Consider the following 25,254-nt stretch of genomic DNA (forward strand, 5'->3'; position numbering starts at 1 on the left):
AGAGAGAGAGAGAGAGAGAGAGAGAGAGAGAGAGAGAGAGAGAGAGATGGATAGAGAGATAGGAAGGTAGGTAGGTAGATACTTCTAAAAGTCAGTTGCACAGAGATAAGAGTTGAAACCATGGGAGTTGATGAGTTCATCAAGAGAGTATATAGGAAGAAAAAGAAGCCTGAAGCTGGGGGTATATCTACAGTTAAGGTTCAGGATATCCATGATGATGTAATGGGAATCTCAAGATCTTCCCGGCCCCTTGGTAGGCTTAAGTGAATCTGAGAACCTTCCCTGATTTGAAAATATACTCTCCCCCCTAATAGGCTGAATGTGGTTACCTGGAGCCTGTAGTGGGAGGTTTGTTTTTCAGGAACACCCACACCTTGTTACTTTGTGATTGGGCAGTGGATCAAGAGGGTTGTGACATTTTTTGACCCAGGAGAAGGCTATATATACCCTGATGTGAGGTTTTTGCTTTGGGGATCACTTTGGGAAGAGTTGTGTGATTTGGCCAGATGAGTCTGGGCAGCCATTGAGTCCCCCGGCTTTGAAAACCCAAATGTTGGTGCTTCCCTCTCTGGTAACTAATTAGGTATATATGTAATGGTCAAGCAGCTGGAAGCCTTCCCTGCTAAATTGTGTTATTTTCTGTTGTAACTTCTATTTGTATTCTCTGAAGTTCAGGTTGCTGAGTGATTGATTAAAGTAAGATTGTTAACCCATTTTGAGTTGCTTTCCTATAGAAAAGCAGATGGAAGAACCTGTGCTAACAGCCATGCTAGGTTGGTATGCTAGGGTGCTTGCTGCTACAGATGAACTAGTAAAGAAGACTGAGGTCTAGTGCCCAGGATTTTGTATTTGATCTTGAAAGCAATAGAGGGCTACTGGGATAAACTTAGTAGGGGGCTGACATGGTCAAAACTTTAAGAAAAGTGCTCTGGCAGCTGAGTGAAGGATGGAGTAGAGAGGGAAGAGACAAAGCAGAGATACCAGCCAGAAAGATAGTGTAATTGTCCATGTTTAAGGTGATAAAGACCTGAACCGGGGTAGCATCTACATGTGTAGAGTGAAGAGAACTTGTAACTTTTTGTTGTTATTGTTCAGTCATTTCAGTATCTTTGTGACCCTATTTGGGGTTTACTTGACAAAGATACAGGAGTGGTTTGCCATTTCCTTCTCCAGCTCATTTTACAGATGAGGAGACTGAGACACACAGGGTTAAGTAACTTGCCCAGGGTCACAGTAAGTGTCTGAGGCCAGATTTGAACTCAGGAAGATGAGTCTTTCTGACTCCAGGCCCAGCTCTCTATTCACTGTGCCTGTAATAGAGATTTTGTGAAGGCAGAAACAACAAGGCTTGGCTGTAGGAGGTGACAGTGAGGAGTTGAAGATGACATCAAAGTTGCAAACTGAGTGACTGGAGGTGCTTTCAACAGTCATAAAAAAGTTTGAAGGGGGGATGTTGGGAGAAGGTAAAGATAAGTTGTATTTTGTACATATTAAGTTTGAGATGCTTATGGTACATACATTTATTCTGTGTCAGGATCCCCATGCCAAGACCACTCCTCTCTTATTACTATTAGGAGACACCCTGTTTCCCAGGGCTAAGGCCCAGCAAGCAGGCTATGCCCTGAGCTTGGCATGACAACAATCCTTTGCATTCACCCTCTGGTTGATCTGAGTCACAGGAAAATCCTAGAATTGTTTCACACCAGCACCAAGTGGTCCCTGAGCTTAGACAAGCACGTCTAGTACACATGATCTAGTTATGAAGTCTTATTATGAATCAAACTATTCTCATTGTGGCTGTTACTCCTCCACTGTCAGGGGTACAGGTCGCTGCATAGACACTGGTATAAGTATTGAGATCTGTTCACACTAATGCAGGGCTCCTGCAGAGGGGGAGCTGGAACACGGGAAGGTGGGGTCCTGGCACATATGTATCTAGTTTTCCTCTTCCAAAAAAATAAAGACAGCTTTTTTGCTTATAACCACTGTTAGCTCTTTTGGTTTATTTTGTTTTATTTTCTTTTTAGAGTTAACTGTGGTTTTGATAACCTGTGTGAGTTCTCTGGGTTTTTAGCATCAACAGCAGTTATAGAGCTGCTATAGTTCATTGGTCTTTTGGTCAGGGTTGACATTTCAAATGTACAATAGGCAGTTAGAGATGCCGGGAAGGAGCTCAGAAGAAAGGTTAAGATAGTATATCCCTGGACTGAGACTGTGTTTATGTTTCAAATTTAGTCTCCAGTGTCTTGCACATAGTAGGTCTTTAAATGTGTGAATTTATTCTTTTTAAAGCTTGTACAAAAATATCAAATGTATTTTTATTTTTAATCATTTTTATTACTGTCTTCTGTTTTTTATGTTATCAATTTTCCCCAGTAACACTTTTCTTCCTCTCTAAAGAGCCATAACCCATAACAAACAGTATTTTTAAAACAAAACAAAGAAAAAGAAAAGAACAGAAATCAATAAAATCAAGACAATGAAGAAACTCCAAAGCAAATACAATGAAGGGATAGATTTGGGAATGGCTCTTTTGAGTCATGATTGTCGTCTATAATTTTGTAATATTCTCTTTTGATTTGTTTGTGGGGTTGTTCTTTCAATTTACATTGTTGTAGTCATTGTGTATATTGTTTTCTTAGCTCTATTTTACTTCACTCTGGATCATTATACACATATATACATATCTAAACATGCATACATACATATATTTTTCTGTTTCTCTGTATCATCACATTCATCATTTCTTCCAGCACAGTTAGTAGTATTCCATAACGTTTATGTACAATAATTTTCTTTTTGCCATTTTCCAATCAATGGCTATCTACTTTGTTTCTAAGTTTTTAAAAAAAAATTTTTTTTTTAAAGCAATTGGGGTTAAGTAACTTGCTCAAGGTTACATTGCCAGGTGTTTCTGGGTGGGTGCTAAGTGTCTGAGCCCAGATTCGATCCCCTGGTCTAGATCCTGACACAGGGCCGGTTTTCTTACTCGCTGTGCTACCTGGCTGCCCCCTAAGCTTTTGCTATCAAAAAAAGTGCTACTATAAATATTTTGGTGTATATGGGGAGTTCCTCCTTATGAATGGCTTCTTTGGGGTATAAGCCCAGTACTGCAATCTATAAAGTACTACAATGATGGGATGTGTGGGGGAGAAAGAGGAAGAAAAAAGCCAGACATGCAGCGCTGCAAACCGTCTGGGGCATTGTGGGAAAGGGTATGGATATTTGAGTCAGTTGATTTGCGTAATTCCCGCTTTCCAAAATTATTGTACCAATTGCTTTCTTTAATACGTTTGTAGATATAGGCAACAAATCTTTGCTAGTTGTGAGTAAATTCTATTTTTGAAAACAGCCAGTTAATACATAGTGGAAAGTGTTGAGTAAGAGTTGGTAATTAATTCCAGTAATCCTATTCTGGGTCAAAAATAAAGCCTGATAATAGTATAAAGAGGAAAAGGTGGACTACTTTCTTATCCATTCCATCTGAGAGAAGAGAAAACCAGGTTAAATGGACAGGAATAATCAGGCACACAACAAGATGGTCTCTGAAGATTGAATTCAATTAAATTCTACAAACTCTTATTAAGTATAAGCTATATGCAAAACACTAGGGTCTGTATGAAGGAGAGAAAGATTTATTTCAACTGTATTCAATTTACCAAAACACATATTTACTAAGCACCAATTATATTTAAAATAGTAAGCCAGTACAATTTTTTTTTTTTTTTTACAAAATCCTGCCGGAACTAACATTCTCCTGCAGAATAAGATATATGAAGAGATAAGTTAAAAAAAAAAATGAAATTTGAGGAGGGAAAGGTGACTAATAATCAGGGAAAGAGAGAAGTATCAAAACCTTCTCAGAAGAGGCAGAACCTAAAATAAACCTTAAAGCAGTGGTTCCTAACCTGACATCAGTGAATTTGTGTGTATTACATATAGAAAGATATATACATCCATATGAACATCCATCCATAGGATGTGTGCATGTGTGTTTGTGTGTGCATTTATGACGACTATTTTGATACAACAAATTTCCATTACAATCCTATGTATTTTATGCATTTAAAAAAATTATCATTTTCATTATCCTGAGAAAGGGGTCTATAGGCTTCACCATTCTGCCAAAGTGGTCCATCATGACAGGTACACAAAAATAGCTAAGAATCCTTGCCTTACAGGAAATGAAGGATTGTAATAAACTGGGAGGTGGGGGATGGGAGGGAATGTGTTTGCAAACATGAGACAGCTTGTGCCTGTACAGGTTCAGAGGTACTAAGATGTACTCTTAGTTGCAGGTACATATCTAGTAAGGGAGAAAATCACAGTAATCACTATAATACAAACTTGGTCCTAACATCAGGAAGAAGAGTGCAGATGGAGGAGAATGAATATTAACTCACCCAATTACATCAAGTAAAGGGAAACAAGGCTTAGCTCATGGTAGTGACCTCGGAACTACATTTCCCACAATGCCCTGGAGAGTTCGCAGAGCCGCATTTCCGGTTTTTGTCTTCCTCTTCCTCCCCCCCACACATCCCATCATCCCCCTTGAGCGGTCGCCCGCCCAGGAAGGAGCAAGGTCAGTAGGGAGAAGGGTACTCGGAGCCATTTCTTCCTCCTCCGTTGCGGCCTCTTCTGCGGTCGTCGCGGAGCCCTCGGCAGAGCCATGTTGGGACAGAGCTTGCGCAGGTTCTCCACCTCCTTGGTTCGCAGGAGCCATTATGAGGAGGGTCCGGGAAAGGTAAATGCGGCCGGGGCCGGGGCAGAGGGCGGGAAGGTCCGGTAGGCTGGGGCGGGCGTCCCGACCTCCCCGCCGCGGCCTCGGCTCCATTTGCGATGGCTCTCCGCCGTTACAGAGGGGCAAGGCCGGGGGCCCCCGAACAGCACAGGCTCCGGGGCCGAGGGGAAGCGGGAGGGCCCGGCGTCGGACCCCACCACAGACTCTGAGCTTCGTGACCTCATATGAACAAGTCACTTGTTCGTTGTTGAGCCGCAGTTGCTTCTTCTGTAAAATCACTGATAGGACCAGATGACCTCCTGCGGTCCTTTTCTTCTCTCAATCCATGACCTCATTAAGGGCAACCCCGGTTTGTTTGTTTTGTTTTTTTTACTGACGGGGACGCTGAGCCCCAGGGAGAAGTGACTTGACCAAGGTCATGCAGCTTTTGGGTGGCAGAGCCAGGCATAAATTCCAGGCCTCTTGGATTTTGCGTCACACAATGGAAAAAAAAGGGAAGACAGCAAGCTGGAGACTAATTGTTTCCTCATTATTTTAGTCCCTGGTGGGAAAGGTAACTGCCTAGGAGACAATAGCAGTGGAAGAACAAGGCCCAGAACTACGTGGAGGCCCCAGTGAAGGTCATTCATTACAAAGTGAAAACGAAACCTGGACTCTGTAGTGAGAGCCTCAGTCACCCTCTTATAGGGCCTTATTTAAGTAAAGGTGTCTGGCAAAGATCACGGGATTTGGAACAGGAGGACCTGAGGTCAGTTTTTGACAGTTGTCACCTATAATCTATGTAATCTTGGACAAGTAGTTTAAGGCTTAGCTCCCTCATCTGTTAAATGAGTGGTTGGAGTAAACGATCTGAATAGGCCCCAGAAGTCAGCTCTTTGAATGGAAGATTTTTGCCCATTAAAAGCCTTTATCCACATTCTAAATTGCTTTATGTGGAGTGAAGGCCCCAGTAGCTAAGAGCAGGAAAAAGAGGCTAACTGATACTAGTCATAGATTGATACAACATAGCCAGCTTTTGCATAATAGAATGTAGACCCTTTTATCTTTTTTTTTATTGGTTTGATTTCCTTTATGTGGTACATGTGATGAGAATCATACAGTATGAAAAACCATGATACTGTAAACGCTTTCTGATGTACCATATACTTAATCTAATTCTTTAAGCTTTTATAAAGTGTTACCAGTACCATTTATTTGGGATCCACTGTCCAGAGCAGTATCTTAGGCTGTCTGGGTGCATACAGAAGAAACAGGAGTAGGTAGGCACATAGGACAATAGTATAGAAGGATGCAGATACCTGAAAACTCAGCCAAATGCCCCCCCCCTTTTTTTTTAAATAAACTAGTGCTGTTTAAGATTGCCTTTGTAACTGTTTTAAATGTCACACCAGTAAAATTTATTTCCTCTTGGTCTTACTGTAATAATATTAAACTTTATAATAATGGAATAATGATAACTGGCTTTGAAACTATGATACTGCTTGAATCTAATGTCCCTTTCAGCAAACAACCTTGCAGCTAATTTGGAATTCCCCTAGGTAAAATTCAGTCTATCCCACCATCCCTACCCCTTATCCCTTTGAAGGAAAAAACAAGCACCATAATGCTTATGACCTAGTAAATCCTTCATTTCAATTCACTTAGATAATTCTTCCATGCTATTAAAGAAGGCACAATATACAACCTTATTGTTTTCTTGACTAGTTCTACCCCCCAAAGTAAAACTCAGACTTAGAGATAATTATTGCCTGCCTCCAAGTTATAAGTAATCATTTCTTTAGAAGAATCAACTTTTTAGTAAAGTTTGCTATAAATAATGTAGTACAAATATGATATAGTACTGCTGAAGGGATAATTAAAGGAATGATCAAATATCATTTCCATTTTCTTTCCCAAGTTCTCTTTTAAGGTCACAGAATATTAGTCTTTCTAGTAGTTATTGACTTTTCAACAGATAGCTACTATGATTTATCATTATCCAGTACATTGTTTATAAAGAAAAAATAATAATTTTTGTTACAGGTCATCTAGTCTAAGATTGCCCCCAATCCAAACTCTAATTCCTTCTTAATAGTCCTAACAGAATCAATATTTATTGAGATACCTCCAGACATGGAAAATTTACTCAAGATTAATTAAGTTTACTCATTCTGGTTTTTGGACAGTTCTAAGTGTGTAAATTCTTTCTTATAATGAGTTGGGGTTTATCTCCTTGTAATTTTCAATGAGTAATGAGTAATACGTGTGCATCTATATGTGAATAAAAGAATTTCTTTGCAGGTTTAACATGAAGTAAATAAGTTAGGATCTCTAATAATACATTATAGAAATTAGTAAATGATTGGCTTAATTTTATTCATAAACCTAAAGTACCATAGTAGCACTGATTTTTGTCAAGATATTAGAAAGATACCCTGTTTTCCAGAGCTAAAGTCCAGCAAGCAGATTGTGCCCTGAACTTGGCATAACAACAATCCTTTGTGTTCACCCTCTGCATGATTTTAGCCATAGCAAAATTGAAGAATTGCTTCTAGCCATGAACCTCTACTATGAATCTAACTTGTCACATTGTTGCTGTTACCCCTCATTTTCAGGGCTATAGCTCACTGTGTAGCCATAGGTATAAGTATTGAGATCTCCCCACAATAAACCAGGTCCCTCCCACTAGGGGTGGGGCTCTAGCACTTGCATCATTGCTTGCAAGTCATTTTTCTCACTCTGAAATTTAATTCTGTTTTATTCCTGATTCTCCTAGTTCTAGCCTGCTTTGTTTTACTCCAGCTACCCATAGATTAGAGACTGGTTCTGGTCTGGTTGACATTTTCTAGCTTCCTTTTTACTTCTAGCTTTCTTTTTTTTTTTTCATTCTCATCGAAATGTAGTTTTGATTCTAAAAATCTCTTTCTTTAAAAACTTCTGTTGCCTACCACATGAAGACAGATACCATATATAGCCTGATATTTAAACCTTTGACTAGGACCTTTGTAGTCTTTTTACTCTTAACTACTACTGTTCCTATCTAGAAAACCTTTGATTTTACCAAATGTCTATTCTCTTGGCACACCTTGGACATTCCCTAACTCCCTTGTTTGTCCAACTACTACTAAAATATTACCACTATTGCTTTTCTCTTCCCTTTTACATCCCTACCTACAAAAATGTAATCTGGCCATTAAGGCCCTTTTCTGATACCTTCTTCTGATACCTGTATTCATGATTTGTCTTTCCTCAGACCTCCTGTAGCACTCATCCCTGTACTGCTCATGGCACTGCTGTGATGATATATAATATTTTTGCAAATCTTTTCTCTAAATGTAGGCAGTGTGTTCCTAAAGGATAAAGATAACACATAGACACGCAAATTTTTCTTTATCCTGTAGAAAATTTACTTTTTATCTCTACATTTTTGGGGGAATACAGAGATTTATTTCCCATTACCCTACCCTTTAAGGAACTGGCAGTAGTAATATATTTATGCTTTTGTTATACAGAAACTCAGCAATGGAAGTATACATTTAGGAGTTAATCATATTTCCCCCTAATTCACTGATAACTGATTTCTATGTTGCCATCAACATTCATTGACTACTCTTACTGTTTTCTTTCTCCAAAGAACCTGCCGTTTTCAGTAGAAAACAAATGGCGATTGTTGGCAATGATGACTGTATTCTTTGGATCTGGATTTGCTGCACCTTTCCTTATAGTAAGACATCAGCTGCTTAAGAAATAAGATTCACCTCTATAGGAATCAGGTAACTACATTTATTTCTTGCTAAAAAGCGAATATTTCTACTGTTCTTTCTCTTGCTTACTACTTAAAGTAAGCTTTTCTTTAAAAATCTGTGATTCCATAAATGGGGTGATTTCTTCCACAATTCAATTCTTTAAATTTAACTAGGCTTCTCAGAACTCTGACAGATGTCCTATTTATCATTGGGTCTTTCTAGTTTTCTTCCACAGTTTCAGCTAATCTTCATGTGAACTCTTGCCATCTTCCCAAATTACTATTTTATTGGCTCTTTCACTGCTAAACTTTGAAGGGTTCAGTCTTGAACCTACATTTTCTGCCTCCATTTGCATGTGAGCCACTTATTTTTCAGCTCTCTTCAGACTGTCTTCTTGGCCCTTTTGTTTTGCTAAAATTTCTTTCTCAAGCAGTAGGAGCACAGCAGGATGTAGGGTAAAAAGTGTTGTATTTGGAATCAGGACCTAGATTCAAATTCCTGTTGTGCTACTTAATAACCATGTATATGCCTAATATGTATATAATGCTGTATTAGTCTTTAGGTATATGAAGATATTACATAGAAATAATACTCTTCCCTGAAAGAGCTTATATTTTGCTGAGAGATAACCACATGTACACAGATAAGATCTAGATTTGTGGTGGGTATGGAAAGGAGGGCAGGGACAGGGAAGGCCTTATGGCGCAGGTGGCACCCAAGTTGAACCTTGAGAAGATTTTGAGAGGCAGAGTGTGGAGTGTTACCTAGACATGAAGAACAGCTTGTTCTAATGCTTAGTGATTAGAAATAGTATGTTGAGTCCTAGGAATGACTGGTAGTCAAATTTCTCTGGAATTTAGAGTGTGTGGTGGGTAGTAGTAAAGGAAGATGAAGCTAGATTGTGGGACTATGCCTTAAGTGCTAAATTGGAGAGGTTCTCTTTTAGAAACAGCAAGAAGTCACTAAAGACTTTTGAGCAAGAGAATAGCATATGGTCACAGGACCATTTGTTCTTTCTGAAGGATATGTTGGAAATGTGAGAAAGTGAAAACAAGGGAGAATTCATTAGGAAGCCAGCTATAGTAGTGGTAAACTAGAGGTGCTAAGAACCTGAATTAGGGTAGTAAATATGGTTCTTCATTGTGCTCAAATTGATCATATTAGTGAATTGGTGCTCAAGAAATTGGAAGGTAGTCTCAGGTTTTCTAGGTATATATCCCTCCACTTGAGTAGTCCAGCCCCCATAATTGAATAGAAATTAGGTTTATTGGTACATATGATGTGGCAATTCATTATGAATAAAACCATGATACTGTAAACGCTTTCTGATGTACCAGTCATAACTAAATGAACTTGTGTATATAGATGATTGTAGAAGCTAGGTATCTAAGTTGTAATTTTTTTTTAACTAATACTCTAATAGACTAGAACCTGTCCTTAAATGCAGTTATGGAACTTAAAAGTTAAAAATTAAAGATCCCATTGTTCTGTGAAATGAACAGATATTTGCGAGCATGGTTAATTGAAATTCTGTGCTTTTTCTTTCCCAGACTTGAAGAACAACAACCACTTACAAAAGCAGTTTTGAAGAATGGAGTAAGCAAACTATTTACCATGGTATATGTCTTTGTAAATAAACCTATTAAATGAATGTTTTGGAGTCATCTCTTTTTTTTGGAAAGGGGATGCAGGGCAGTTGGGTTTGAATGACTTGTCCAAGGTCACACAGCTAGTAAGTGTTAAGTGTCTGAGGTGGGATTTGAACTGAAGTCTTCCTGACTCCAGGGCCTGTGCTCTATTCACTGTGCCACCTAAGTTCCCCTGAGTCATCTCTTTATTGAATATATTGGATCATGTGTTCATTAATTTGACCATTTTACTGTCACTCATATATGTAAAATAATATCTGCTTTAGACTATTCACTCCTTAAGTGATTGTTATTGCCAAGGTGGGTGATTTGGGCTCAGAATTCAGTAGCAACATTATTCATGTAGAATTATAACTGGCTATCCTCTGACCTTATCTTTTTTTCATGAATGAACACACCACCATATATCTTTTCCAGTTTGCCTGTGAGCATTTAACCAAATTTTATAGCAGAATTTCTACATATGTGAACAACTGATAATCTGTGCCAGTGACTAAACTATCAAAAAGTGCTTAATCAGTGATTACTTCTTTGATTATGCTTTGTGTCTGTTCCTCAGATGCTGAAGTACTCCATTTTTAAAAATTCAGTATCCACCTACCTTCTTGTTTTCCATAACCTAATAATTTCATCCTACCTTCAAGTTAAGCAACTATCACTCTTTCATCTACTAACCTTTGTCTCAAGATAAACTTACCTATTCACCTTATCCCCTGCACCAACCAGATACACATTCATTTTTCTGATCCTTTGATATTTTCGCCAACTGCAAACAGCAAGTAATTATTTAAGCTCCTATGTACTGTGATGGGTACTAGGGTTTTTTCTATTCCATCAGGAGGGGGACAGTGTTTCCATTTACAAGTGTGTACAAAATCTAAAATAACTTAGGGGAAGGAATCAGGAAAGACTTGAAGGTGAAATTTGAGTTGAGGCTTGAAGGAATTGAGTGGAGATGAGCATGCGTCCCCAGTGTGAAAAGATACAGAAGGGATCTGAAAAGTGAGAGGAGCAACAAGGTGTGTAATTCAGCACGAAGTATAAGGCAGCTGTTGGAATCGTCCTGTAAAGGGCTAGATAGAGGGGTTTATATTCAACCATAGAACTAATGAGGATTCGCTGGAGTTTAATGAGTAGTGAAGTGCCATGGCCAGCCAGAACCATACTTTAAGAAAATCACTTTGCAATGTTCTCTCTCTTAACCTAAAACCTTTAAAACATAAAAAAAGAACTTTATGTTTTTGCATGGAGAATGATATCTCTATACCATTCCCAGAAACATTCTAACTGATGCCTTAGATGGCTTGTTTAAGTACAAGTCCCAAACATTTATATAGCTCTTTGGTTTACAAAATGCTTCCCTCAAAACTAACCTGAGTAGTTAGTAATACAGACACCCCCTTGTTAAAGAAGGAAAAAGGAAACAGGTTGAGTGATTTATCTACAGTCAAACATCTGATTAGCAGATATCAGTTAGGATAGGAACAAATCTGATTAATCAAAGCTGTTTGTCCTGAATTGCTTCTAGGACCTAGAGCTATTTAAAAAAATATATATTCCCTTCATAGTTCCTGCATTGGTTTGCCTAGATAAAAGTTTTCAGTAAGATAAGCTATAATGATTAATGTGTGTTGAAAATGGCTCCTCTCACAACTAAGGAAATTGGCAAGTCTCATAGCCCAGGGCCTGGAAAACAAGATACCAAAAAATAAAAAGTTAAAAATATAACCCTTGGTACTGCTATTGTTTCCACTAACTACTGTTGCTTGATATCTTCATGTGTAGCATTGCTGTAACAATAGTATGTGGGGAAGGGCCTGTGCATGTTTTTAGAGACTCTAAATTTTTGGAACACCTATTAGTTCTACTTTAGAGCAAAAGGGAGCTCTTCTACCTCAGGTCCTGATCATGGGAGGAGAAGGCATTCAGGGAACCCCAAATCTTGGGAAAACCATAGATCAATCTCCCTACCCCCTTCCAAAAGAAAATAATTCCCTTTTGTAAACACACTTTTATCTTATTTGTTTCTTCTTTGATATTTCTATATGCTGTTTCATAGAATTGGAAGGTAAATATCCCCAACCTGAAAGGGACCTCAGTGGCAAGTATCCATGGTGCAGTGGAAGGCATGTTGCAATAAGAGGACCAGTCCAATCTGTAGGTCACATATTACTATGTGGCTTGGAGGAAGGCTCTTAACATCTCTGAACCTCAATTATCACAATTATAAAATGAGATTGGACTCAACCACGAGGGTCTCTTTGACCTCTAAATCTATGACCCTGTAAGGTCATCTAGTTGATCATTGATCACACATGAGTAGGAATCACGTCCTATACTTTACACACAAGATATTTAAATGTTTATCCTGGTGTTAGTGTGTCATTACATAGCATTCCACCCCTCTTCATACTAAGATAAATATTAATTTGGACTCAAAGGGATTCTTATAATTATGGAGAAAATAAATAACTATTCAAAGTCTGAGAAGAATTGCAGAGGGAAAAAAATCTTAATATTTTCCATTTTTGATATGGAAATAAGTGCTTATCATCTGCAAACATACTGTTTACATGTCAATTAAATTCATGCTGCCTACAAATGGTTTAATTATACTACTGTTAAAGGGCTAGGAAATTATAGCTTTGCTGGGCTTCTGATATTCATGCACAGATGTCAAGCTAAATTACAGGTGAAGGAAAAACAACCATCTCACATAATCAAGCCACAGTAGTATACACAATCCATAAAACAAATATAGGTATTGTTTTCTGTTTGTTTTTACCATACTCCATTTGCAAGATAGTTAATTTGAGAGAAAGAAGTGTTATTTTCATTGGAATGAATTGATCTTTTGGGCAAGTGTAAGAACTTTATTTTTTAAAAGAATTACTTTTAACATTCATTTTAAATTTTGAGTTCCCGATTCTGTTATTCCATTCCTTCCCCACACACTGAGAAGGCAAACAATATGATATCAATTATAAATGTGAAATCAGGCAAGACATTTCCATATTAGCCATATTGCAAAGAAAAGGGGAAAAAAAGAAAATTATATTTTAATTTGCACTCAGTTCATCAGCTCTCTCTCTGGAGGTGGATAGCATTTTTTCATCATGAACCCTTTGTAATTGTCTTGGATCACTATTGATCAGAATACCCGGGTTTTTCATATTTGGTCAGCATTACAGCATTGTTACTGTGCCCAGTGATCTGGTTCTTCATTTTGCATCAGTTCATAGGCTTTTTTTTTTCTGAAACTACCCTCACCCCCATAATTTTTTATAGCTCAATTGTATTATATCACAATCATACTACAACTTGTTAAGCCCTTCCCCAATTGATGAGCATCCCCTCAATTTCCAATTATTTGTCAACACAAAAAGCTGCCATAAATATTTTGTACGTAAAGGTACTTTTCCTTTTTTTTTTTTTAATCTCTTTTGGGTACATACCTAGTAGTGATGTTACTGGATCAAAAGGTATGCACAGTTTTATAGCCCTTTGGGCATAGTTCCAGAATGTACTCCAAAATGGTTAGACCAATTTGCTATTCTACCAACAATTCATTAATGTACCTATTTTCCTTCACCCCTTCTAGCATGTCATTTCTGATAGGTGTGAGGTAGTACCCAGAGTTGTTTTAATTAGTATTTCTTTAGTCAATAATGATTTAGAGGATTTTTTTATGTGACTATAGCTAGCTTTGAGTTCTTCTTTTGAAAACTGCCTGTTCATATCTTTTGACCATTTTATTAAGGGAGTAGCTGGCTCTTATTAATTATAAATTTGACTCAATTCTCCATATGTTTGAGAAATGAGTCCTGTATCAGAGATACTTGCTGTAATTTTTTATGTTACTTCATTGTCTGGTGCTTTTTAGCAAAATGATTTCTCTGATTATATCTTTCAATTAGGTCAATTTTTACTTTTACTTTGTCTGAGATATGATAGCCACCCCTGCCTTCTTCACTTCAGCTGAAGCATAATGTACTGTACTCCAGCTCTTCATTTCAACTCTGTGTATGTCTTTCTTTCCAAAATGTGTCTCTTGTACACAACATTGAATTCTGGTTTCCAGTCTATTCTTCTATTCCTTATATTAGCTCATCCCATTCACATTCAATTATGATAACTAAATGCATTTCGCTCTATCGCATTTTCCTGTTTATCCTTCTTTTTATCCTGTCCCTCTTCAAAAGTCTGTTTTGCTTCTAAGCATTGCCTCACCTAATCCCCTCTCCTTTGTTATCCTTCCTGCTCTCCCTTACCCCAGAATTTCTTAACCCTTCTTTTTATCTCCCTATTGGGTAAGATAGATCTCTATGCGCAGCTGAGTGAGTATATTTATCCTTCCCTCTGAAAAAATTTCTGAGTGAGTTTCAAGCATGGCTTGCCACCCCTCTCCCCATTTTCACCACCACTATAAAAGCTGTTCTTTACATGCTTCTTTTATGTAAGAAAATTCCCCCCATTCTGCCTTCTCCCAGTGCATCTCTCCTCATTCCTACATTCTTTATTTGGAGATTAACCCAACATAATTGACTCACTCCCATGGTCTCTGTGCAGATTTCTAACTGCCCTAATGATGATAATGTATTTAGGAGTAACATGAATCATCTTCATACAACAGGAGTGTAAACAGTTCAACTTTATTGAGTCCTTTATGATCACTCTTCATTTTTACCTTTCATGCTTTTTTTTGAGTCTTCTGTTTAAATGTCAAATTTTTATCAGCTGTTTTTGTTTTTTCCTCCCAATCAGGAATGCTTGAAAGTACTCTTTCATTAAATATCCAATTTTCTCCGAAGGATTATGCTCAGTTTTTCTGGGTAGATGTTTCTTGGTTGTAATCCTTGCTCCTTTGCCATCCGGAATATCACATTCTAAGCCCTTTGCTTCTTTGATGTGGAAGCTGCTAAATCTTGTGTGATTCTGACTGTGGTCACACTGTATTTGTATTGTTTATTTCTGGTTGCTTGAAATATTTTCTCTTTGACCTGGGAGCCATGGAAGTTGGCTATAATATTCCTAGGAGATTTCCTGGAATCTCTTTCAAAAGGTCATTAATGAATTCTTTCCATTTCTATCTTACCTTCTGGTTCTAGTATATTAAGGTAGTTTTCCTTGATAATTTTTTTGAGATAATGATTTCTAGGCTCTTTTTTTGATTATGGCTTTTGGGGAATCCAATAATTCTTAAATTATCTCATTTTCTAGGTCAGTTTTTCTGATGATATTAAACATTTTCTTCTATTTTTAAAAAATTTTTCTCTGATTATTTCTTGAAATCTTATGGAGTCATTAGCTTATACTCGCCCAATTCTAATTTTTAAGGAAATATTTTCTTCAGTGAGCTTTTGTATCTCTTGTCCATTTAGTCAATTCTGCTTTGCTCTAAGGAGTTTTTTTCTTCAGTGAATTTTTGTCTTGTTTACCATTAGGCCAATTCTGGTTTTGTAAGGTGATATTTCCTTCAACATTTTTTTGTGCCTCATTTACCAAGCTATTGATTCTCTTTTCATAATTTTCTTACATCACTCTCTTTTCCCAATTTTCTCTCTACCACATTTGGCTCTTAAAAAACAAAACAAAACAACAAAAACAAACAAACAAAAAAACCTTCCAGTAATCCTTGCTGGCCTTCGGTCTAATTAGCATTTTTCTTTCAGACTACATGTAAGCTTTTATTAATTGCTGTCTTTTAAGTTTATGTCTTGGTCTCCCCTGCCACCATAGTAGCTTTTTATAGTCAGTTCTTTTATTGTTTGTCCATTTCCCCACCCTACTTTGAACTTTGACTTTATGTTAAAGTTGGGCTCTGCCCATTTGGGAGTGGGGAGGTACTGTGCCAAGCTTTAGGCTTTTTCCTACTTCTTTTTTTCAGAGTTAGTTCTGGGAATCTGCTAGTTTTTGAGGTTTCCAAGAGGGTTTAATCTTGGGAAAACTATGGTCACTGTTCTCCTGGTCTGTGCTCTGGTCTTTTCCTAGAAAGGGCCCCTGCTTTCCTACAGCTGCAAGTACTAGTGCTCTTCTTGGCCCTGGAACTGTGCTTATGGCCCCTGTTCCCTTGTGATTGATCCCAAATGCTCCTCTCCACTTTGGAACTGCAAACCAGAACTGCCTGTGGGCAAGTCAACCCCCAGCTCTACCCCATACCATCAAAGAGTCCCTTGTAATTTCTTTCCAATCAGTTGTCTGACCCCCTTAGCATCTCTGGACTGATAGCTCCCAAAGCTGTTACTGATGCTGCTACGGCCACTTCCAAGGCCAACCACTGGTGCTCTCTAGGCCTTCACCCTTCCTAGTGTTACAGACCTCTTCTACAGACCTTCTGGCTTGTCTTGAACGGAGAAAATGCTCCCTCTAATCTTTTTTGACTCTGTTGCTTCAAAATTTGATTTGTGGTGTTATTTTAAAGTTGTTTGTAGGGGATTATTGGTAGAGTTGAGCTGGGTCCCGCCTATCTTCTGCCATCGTGGCTCCAAGTGTAAGAATTGTAAAGGCAAGTCCCTAATGACTTTTAAGTTGATAAAGTAAATTCAAGAAGAAAAGCTAGGGCAATGGGGAAAAGTTCATACCTCATTTTCTATGGCTCTTTTGACCCTTCTGTTTACCCTGGTAGGAGTCTTAGCCCCTGAAAACAACAGAACTTTTTAAAAAAATTCTTAAAACCTTGAATTCTCAAGAGAATCTCAGATCTCCAAAGATACCTAGATTAGAATTTACATTTAGAAAGATTTTACAGCTAATAATTTATAACTCCTTTTAATCACATTTAATGAAGTAATAAGGCATCCCCATATCTGGGTATTTGTTTTAGCATTTTGTAGGGAGACTTACAGTTGATCCTGGCTCCAAAGATAAGAAGTCCAATTTAGAGCACACAGTGTGTGCAGGACATCAGTAAAGTAGCTGCTGAGATTTCCCATCAGTCAATCAATAAGCATTTGTTAAGACTTTATTATGTATGCTAAGCCATGTAATAAAATGATGGTGACCGTGTAGCATCTGCTGCGACAGAGTGCCAGGATAAAGGAGGTTTCTTTGCAGTAATCACCTTCTGAATCCAATGATAGGGTAGTCACTTTAAGGCCCTAGTATTTCACTTTCACCAAACTTCCAACTTTTGTTTTCTTTGAATTTTTTTTTTATGTAAATAAAACTTTCTTCAGTAACGTTACAAATTACATGGTTTGTTGTAGGTGGGGAATCTCTGCTACAGGAGTTATTTATATGTCTTTAATGTCTTATGGGGCAGGGAGAGGAGGGCTAGCATAGAGGAAAGAAACTCAGGAGAATATACTTGTAATGAATATAAGGGACCTATCTCTAGGGAGGCATTCCAATTCTGTGCTTGGTAGTTTAGTAATTGCTATCCTCACTAGGCATTTATAGTTGCTTATTTATATTTGTAGAAGTCTCTGGAAAGAAAAGTGGGCACTAGTAGGAATTCTAGCAGAGTACTTGAAATCTTAAGCAGTCACCAGGACCAGGCAGCCATCCTGAGGCTCAAATAGGGTAATATATACAAAGTACTTTGCAGGCCTTCTGGTGCTAAGTACACATCAGTTCTTTGTGTTATTATACTCCTTCCTGTGGATGCTGCTTGAGAGATCCATTTTTCAGGCTGAAGTCCTACTTCATTCCTCTTGGCTTGTTCTAAGCGTATTTTTAAGGCTTTACTAATGTTTGCAACTCACACGCAATCACATGTAAATTTTTGGGAATTTCTAATGTTTAATATTCAATATAAAATTCAGAATATAAATCAGGAAACAGTCTCTTCCTATCAAGCACACCTGCATTCAGTAGGACAGGAAAGAGGAATCACTTGCAATGTGGATATCCCCATTGACAAGCATGGAATTTACCAAGTTACAGAAGAAAATTTTTGTTTGAAAACAAAAAAATCAAGGAAAACAAAACTGAGTTATGTATGGTGATTATTCATCCCAAAGAGCTAGATAAATCCCCATCATCACTTAGTATTGTAAAATCAGGTTTTTATTTTGCTGTAAGCAAAGCCTCAGATAGACAAATCACTCAGAAAGGGGGAGGAGAAAAAGATCTTTCCACCACTTGAGTACTAAGTTTGATTAGAGGTGAGGGGGATGGGAGATTTGCCTCTGTAGGATCACTTAGCACTTTGAAAAGATATTTGGCTCTTTTCTTTTAAATTACTAGATCAAATTACTATTTTACATTAAATGGATTAATTTTGTGTTCTGTCTAGGAAATGCAGTTTTTTCATTATGTAATTCATCTTTCAAAATCCTTTCTGATGCATTTTTATTTGAGTGTGTTTCGGGAGATTCAATTTAATTAATATTAAAGACCTTAACTTTAAAGGTATTTTTCAAAGTTGTTAAGAAGGTATTACTGATGCTGTTATTAAATTAAATTATATATCCCTCATGCAATTAATCATCAAGGCCCTGTCAGTTAATTTTTTTAATATGTCTTTCGCATCCATCCATAGCATGCCAGAACCTTCTTTCCTTCACTATCTACCAGAGTCTGTCCAAGCTCACGTACATGACACCCCCTATCTATCTATCTATCCTCTTCTGTCCTCTTTTCCTTTTGTCTTCAGTCTTCCCAACATCAAGGTCTTTTTCAATGATTCTTCTCATCTCCTTATGTAGCCAAACTGTTTAAGCTTCAGCTTTAGTCTTTGTCCATCTAATGAATAGCCTGAATTAATTTCTTTAAATATTGACTGATTTGATCTCCTTACTGTCCAAGGGACTCACAATTCAAAAATATCAAATCTGTTGCACTCAGCTTTCCTTGTAGTCCAGCTCTCATTGCCACACATGACTATTGGAAAAACCATAGCTTTGAATACATAATAGTTTATAGTTGTTGGCAAAGTAATATCTCTGCTTTTTAGTATGCTGTCCAGATTTGCCATAGCTTTCCTTCCAAGAAGAAAGTGTCTTTTAATTTCATAACTACAATCATTGTCTGCAGTGATCTTTGAGCCCAAGAATATAAAATCTGACACTGCTTCTATATCTTCTTCCTCTATTTGCCAACAAGTGATGAAACCAGTTGCCATGATCTTGGGTTGTTTTTTTTTTTTTTTTATGTTTAGTTTCAAACTAGTTTTTACATTCTCCTCTTTAACCCTAATCAAGAGCCTTCTGAATTCTTCACTTTTTCTTATCAGAGTGGTATTATCTACATATGTGAGATTGTTGATATTTCTCCAGGAAACCTTACTTCTGGCTTTTGATTCACTCAGACTGGCATTTTGCATGATGTATTCTGCATATAAGTTAAATAAGGTGACAATAGGGGTGGCCAGGTAGCACAGCGAGTAAGAGCACCAGCCCCAGTGTTGGGATGACCTGGGGATCGAATATGGGCTGAGATACTTAGCACCACACCCAGAAATAATTGGCTGTGTAACCTTGAGCAAGTTACTTAACCCCAATTGCTTTTAAAAAAAAAATAAGGTGACAATGTATGACCTTGTCATACTCTTTTCCCAATTTTGAAACAATCAGTTTTTCCATGTTTGGTTCTAACTCTTGCTTCTGGACCCTTATATAAAGGGTTGCCCTCATCATCACTAAGATGATCTGGTGCTTCCATCTTTTTGAGGACTTGCCACATTTTGTTGTAATGCACAATCAAAGGCTTTAGTATAGCGAATGAAGCAGAAGTAGATTTTGTTTGTTCATTTTTTCTGGAACCCCTTTATTTTCTCCATAGTCCAGAGAATGTTGCTAATTTGGTATCTAGTTTCTGTGCCTTTTTGAAAACCAGCCTGCACTTCTGGTCACTTTTGGTTGAACGGGGACAGGAACACTCAATTTTTTGGATACTCACTGAGGTATAACAACAAACAAGAAGTAATGCTTCAATCACACTTTGATAAGCCACAGAGAGTACAGAGACAAATGGTTGGGGGTCAGATACAGAGGTAAATGGCACAGAGAATGGGGGATAGGGTGGCAGATGGAGATGGGCACCAGTAGGGAGGGGAGAGGCGCAGACAGTCGCCTAACTAAAGATCAGAGTCGGGTTCATAAAAATAATTAAATTCCCTAATATTTCCATTCAGTTCTCTTCATATAGCAATAAATCTAATGTTTGCACTATTATATTAAAGTCTGTAACCTTTTCATGTTTATATGTTTTGGTTTGACCTACAGTCAGTGGAGTATTGAATTCTACTTTTCTGTTCAAATAATTTTTGAAATTCACTTAACTTAAAAAAAAAGTTACTATTTCTATTTCTTGTTGAAATCAAATTAACATTGCCTTTGCTTCTAAAAAGACTGTGTCAGTGGGCTGTCCTTTTGTTTTACTCATATTCTTTGTGACTTCCCAAACCAAGAAACCCTCCTATAGCCATAGTTCCCCTCCATTCTGGTGATGATTCAGTTCTTTGTAGTAACATTTATTAAGCAGCTACTGTGAGCCAGGCACAGTGCTAAGCACTGGGGACACAAATAAGAAAAAGAAAGTCCCTGCCCTCAGGGAAATTTTAATGTAATGGGGAAATACATCACTTTAAAGGAAGCTTAGAGTTCAAACCAAGCAGTGTTGCATCTGGAAAGTGGAGAGATAGCTAGAGAGTCCAGTTTCAGCCCTCCATAATAGAAAACTTTGGGAATAATTTAATATAATTATATTATACTGTACCATGTTGTTTATTACTCCTCATGTATTCCCAAGGTTAGTTGTGATCTTTAATTTCCATTTGAGGTACCCTATCTGACACTTTATTTTCTTCCTGTGTTATCCTAAAAGTTTTTGTTAATCACGTCAAAGACATTGTCACTTTGATGTTCGTTCCCCTACGATGAAGCCAGTGGGAAAGTGTTTAATCATACCAACACTCTTGTAATTCTGATTCTTCTTCCCAAATCCACCTTCCTTCCTTTTGAGACCATTACAAATCATGCTGTTTTTATAATAATATGTAATATTTATGTTGAAATCCCATCTAATTATTCAAAATTTTAAAGCTCCATGGGCTTTTACCTTATTGAAATTCATTGTGGATTTGCATATCAAAGGATTTATCTAGGTCTGTCCTTGTGTACCAGAGAGCCATCCTGGCATCATGAATAGAGGGCTGAACTTAAAAGGAGGAAGGTCTGAGCTAAAATCCTGCCTGTGTGATGATGGACAAATCCTCTTTCAGACTCAGCTCCTTGTAGTACCTACCTTATTGCATTTTTGTGGGACTCAAAAGAAATAATTCCTATAAAATATTTTACCAATTTAAAATCTCTTAACAATATTAATAGCATTGATATGGTGTTTTGAGGTTTGCAAAACTCCTTTCAAATAGTATCTCATTTTATCTTCACAACAATCCTGGGAAATAGATGCTATTATTATCCTGTTTTTCAGTGAAGAAACTGAGGTAGTTGTTTTTTGTTTTTGTTTTTAGATAGAGGTTGTGACTTCCCCAGTGTCAAACAACAACTGACTGAGACTGGTTTTGAAATCAAGTACTCCTAATGTTATGCTCTGCATCACCTAGTTGTTTAAATATATACTCCATTTAACTATCAGTTGTTATTATTACCTGTTGAAGTTATATTTCTGTGTTGATTTATCAATATCTAGAGTCCTAGAGATCCTGCCTTTAAACTGTAGGGTATATTGGAACAATTCAGGAAAATTAAATGTACATTATTTTGCCTTCAAATATTATGGTTACTTTAGTTGGGTAGTAGATTTTGGGATGAAGTCCAATTTCCCTGGCTTTTCAATATTTCATACTCCAAGTTGTTTCTTCTCTCTCATATTGGATGAATAATGTCTGGGTTTTGAATTTGTTATTTTTTCTTAAGTGGTACTGTTCTTAGCTTACTAAGATATCAGCTCTTTGTCAATATAACTGTGGAGTTAGATGGCAATGTTTCTGAGTGAGGGGAATATGAGATCCATCCCTTTGGGCATCTGATGAATTTTTTAAATCTGTAATTTCACTTTTGTCTCAATAATTCTAAAAAATGTTCTCATGTTGAAAAATAGGGTCAGATTTGTGTCCCTCTGATTCTGGGGGGAAGCCCAATGACTCAAATCGTTTTCCTCTGCTTTTTCTTCTAGTTCCATCTTCTTTGGTTGTTAAGTTTCTGTCTTGTTTTACTGCTTCTGCCATTTTTTTATTCCATCAGGACAGTTATATTTCTCATTGATTCCATAATTGTATTTGATTTTTTAACAGAGCTCTCTGTATTGCTGTTTTGTTAGAATTTTGATTTGTTCCTTTTCCCTGCAGTAACGGATTGCTCTTTATTATTGTTAAATCTTTCTTTACCAACATCAGTTCCTACTTTATTTCACTTAGAGTATATAATGTGTAATAATTCTAGTTTTGTTTCCATGCTGCTCTGAGAGTTAATTCCTTGATACTTTTCTCTTACTCATCTCTTTGCTTTGTATTATTTTAATCTATATCATTTACTTATCAATTCAAAGGGTTTTATTTATTTTTTTCTGCTTGCTTATTTTTTGACTATTCCATTTCTTTTTGGTAGGGAAGAGGGGATAATTTGCTGTTGAGACTCTGCCAACATGCTAAGAGCTGAGAATACAGAGAAAAGCAAAGACAGACCTTAAGAGAGCTCACATTCTAGTAGGGAAGACAGCAATTCAAAAATGACATACAAACAAGATATATACTTTATAAATGGGCAGTGATCTAAGAGGGAAGGGATTGTCCCCAAAAAGGACTGACAAAAGCTTTTGCAAAAGGTGTGATTTGAACTTTAAAAAAAAAAATTTACTTTATTCTGAACTTAAGAAGTAAACGAGGCATTTCTGTAACATAGAATTGATAAAAAGATGATTGTACATGAAACTTCAAATCTGCTATATACAATTTGCTATTCCTTTTAAGTATATAATAAAGTTACCATGTGACTTCTTTTCCCTTTTTTCTGACTCCTCTTCTCAGAGATGGCTATCATAAGACTCAAATATATATGCCTATGTGTGTGTATGTATGTATGTATGTAAAACCATTCCATACATACTTCTATTTATCAATTCTTTCTCTGGATGCAGTTAGCATCTTCCTTTATATATCCTTTGTAGTTAATTTGGGTATTTATAATAGTCAAAATGACTCTGTCACTCAAAGTTTTGTTCTCTTGGTTCTACTCATTTTATTTGTTATTTCATGCAAATCTGTTTTTCTTATAATTTAAAGCAGCAGATGATATAGTAACCTTGTATTTAATAAATGTAAAAACTTAAATTTGGAGGATTAGAATTCATTGTTTGGTTAAAAAATTGTTGGGAAAACTGAAAAGCAGTATGACAAAAACTGGGCATATACCAATATCTTACACCATAAAATCAAAATGGAAAATGACTTAAATATAAAGAGATATTTAAAGAAAGTTTGAAGAACATTGAATATTACCTGTTGGACTTATGGACAAGTGAACAATTTATGTATAAACAAGAGATAGAGAGAAGTATGAGATGAATATTATACTGAACTAAGTCTTGAGGGAAGCCAGGAGGTGAAGATGAGGAGGGATGATATATCAAACATGGAGGCCAGCCAGCAAAAGAGCACAGAAGGAAGGAGGATCATTTGGGAAGCATAATAAGGCGGCCATTGTCCTTGGATCATAGAGTATGTGGAGGAAATAAAGTGCAAGAAGACTGGAAAAGTAGGAAGGGGACAGGTTATGAAGCACTTTAAAAGTCCAGCAAAGTATTTTATATATGATCCTGGAGAAAATAAGGAACCAGTGAGGTTTACTGAAAGGGGATGATGGGAGTTGACATGGTCAAACCAATGCTTTAGAAAGATCACTTGATCATTTGAATGGACTATTGTGGGAGAGACTTGAGGCAGGAACATCAACCAGAGAGCTATTTGCAATAATCTAGGCATGAGGTTAGGAAGGTTTTATACCAGGATGTACTGTGAGAATGGAGGGGAGGTATCTGTGAGGGATATTAAGGTAGAACTACTAAGAGTGGGCAATAAATTGGATGTGTGGAGTGAGGGCTAGAGAGATGAAGATAGCACTAATGTGGTGAGCCTCGGTGACTGGGGAGATTGTAGTGTCCTTGACAATAATAAGGAATTTTGAAGGGCGGGGATGGGGGAAAGAGAATGAATTCTGTTTTGGACATGTTGAATTTGAGATTCCCATAGAACATGAAGTTTGAGATGTCCAGAGCTTGGGGCTAGATGTATATATCTGGGAATCATCTGCAAAGAAATGATCATTGAACCCATGGAAGCTGCTGAAATCATGAAGAGAGTTGGCATAGAGAGAGAAAATAAAAGGCTCCAGAGAGAGCTTTAGGTAATGTCTATGGCTAGTGGATATGACTTGGAACAAGAACAAGCAAAAAAGTGTGAGGAGTTGTTTGGAGGGTTGTAATGGTTTGTTTCAGCTACTGAATTAATATCTTGTTTCAATTCAAGTTTCTTTTGAACCTTGTATCAAGTCTGTTAAGAAACAGGATGTGTGACCCCTGCAACTTGTGAACCCTAGAACTTGTGAACTGCAACAGGAAGGGGAGGAGCTAATGACCATATATAAGGAGAATTTCCAGGCAAGAGACAGCAGAACTGAGAAGAGGGCTCTTGTGGTGGCAGAGTCAAGAAGAAGAAAACTGATGGTATCCTGGCACTCTGTTTGTCTGCTCTGGCTGTGTTGATATTTGTTTGTGGTACTTAGTACAGAAGCCCTGAAAGAGGATTTTCTGATTGTATGTGTACAGAAGTCCTGGAGGAGGGTTTTGGAGATCCTGGGATTTTATTGATGATTTATACTGACCTCTTGCACCTTGTTTGTGGGTCTGTGCTGATTTCTGTGTTGATGATTTGTGTTGAGTTCTCAGACCTTGTTGGTGGGTCTGAGTTGATTTCACAGTGAATTGATGATGGTGCTGGCAATGTGCATGAATATTATTGTGGCTCTGTCAAGCTTTATCTTCCCAGAAACAGCAACTGTGAAGGACTTGAGGTGGACTAGACACTGTGAACTTCAATATGGAATAGGAACTGGACAAGGAGCTGGACAAGGAACTGGGAGCTGCCTGCCTTTGAACCCAGGTGATAGTTGGAGCTGGGACCATGGAAGAGGAACCATGGAAGCTGAGAGCCAGCCTTTAGTCAGCTGAAAGAAGACTT

The 25,254-nt window shown here is 37.4% G+C and overlaps 1 protein-coding gene, 1 long non-coding RNA gene and 2 other non-coding genes across 4 annotated transcripts in view; 3 read left to right on the top strand and 1 right to left on the bottom strand.

The window, feature by feature from the left end:
• The window catches only part of LOC138158819 (uncharacterized), a 21,974-nt gene extending 17,478 nt beyond the window's left edge, over positions 1 to 4,496 (bottom strand). Inside the window, exon 1 of the long non-coding RNA XR_011167727.1 lies at positions 4,404 to 4,496. This is a non-coding gene — a long non-coding RNA (uncharacterized lncRNA). The remainder of the gene's footprint in view (positions 1 to 4,403) is intronic.
• A 41-nt stretch (positions 4,497 to 4,537) lies between these two features.
• COX7C (cytochrome c oxidase subunit 7C) lies at positions 4,538 to 10,117 on the top strand. Its single transcript, XM_069085068.1, has 3 exons — positions 4,538 to 4,744; positions 8,355 to 8,493; positions 10,017 to 10,117. Exons 1-2 carry the CDS (start codon positions 4,670 to 4,672, stop codon positions 8,469 to 8,471), a joined length of 192 nt encoding a protein of 63 aa, XP_068941169.1. The 5' UTR covers positions 4,538 to 4,669; the 3' UTR covers positions 8,472 to 8,493; positions 10,017 to 10,117.
• LOC138159246 (small nucleolar RNA Z39) lies at positions 5,818 to 5,879 on the top strand. Its single transcript, XR_011167847.1, has one exon. It is a non-coding gene; the product is annotated as a small nucleolar RNA Z39 (small nucleolar RNA).
• Positions 9,737 to 9,799, top strand: LOC138159245 (small nucleolar RNA Z39). Its single transcript, XR_011167846.1, has one exon. It is a non-coding gene; the product is annotated as a small nucleolar RNA Z39 (small nucleolar RNA).
• Positions 10,118 to 25,254: the final 15,137 nt, after the last annotated feature.

The sequence above is a fragment of the Petaurus breviceps genome, unplaced genomic scaffold (assembly GCF_028583685.1).
Source record: "Petaurus breviceps papuanus isolate PSGF00001 unplaced genomic scaffold, PetGlider_PUasm1.0 175, whole genome shotgun sequence".
NCBI classification, from domain to species: domain Eukaryota; kingdom Metazoa; phylum Chordata; class Mammalia; order Diprotodontia; family Petauridae; genus Petaurus; species Petaurus breviceps.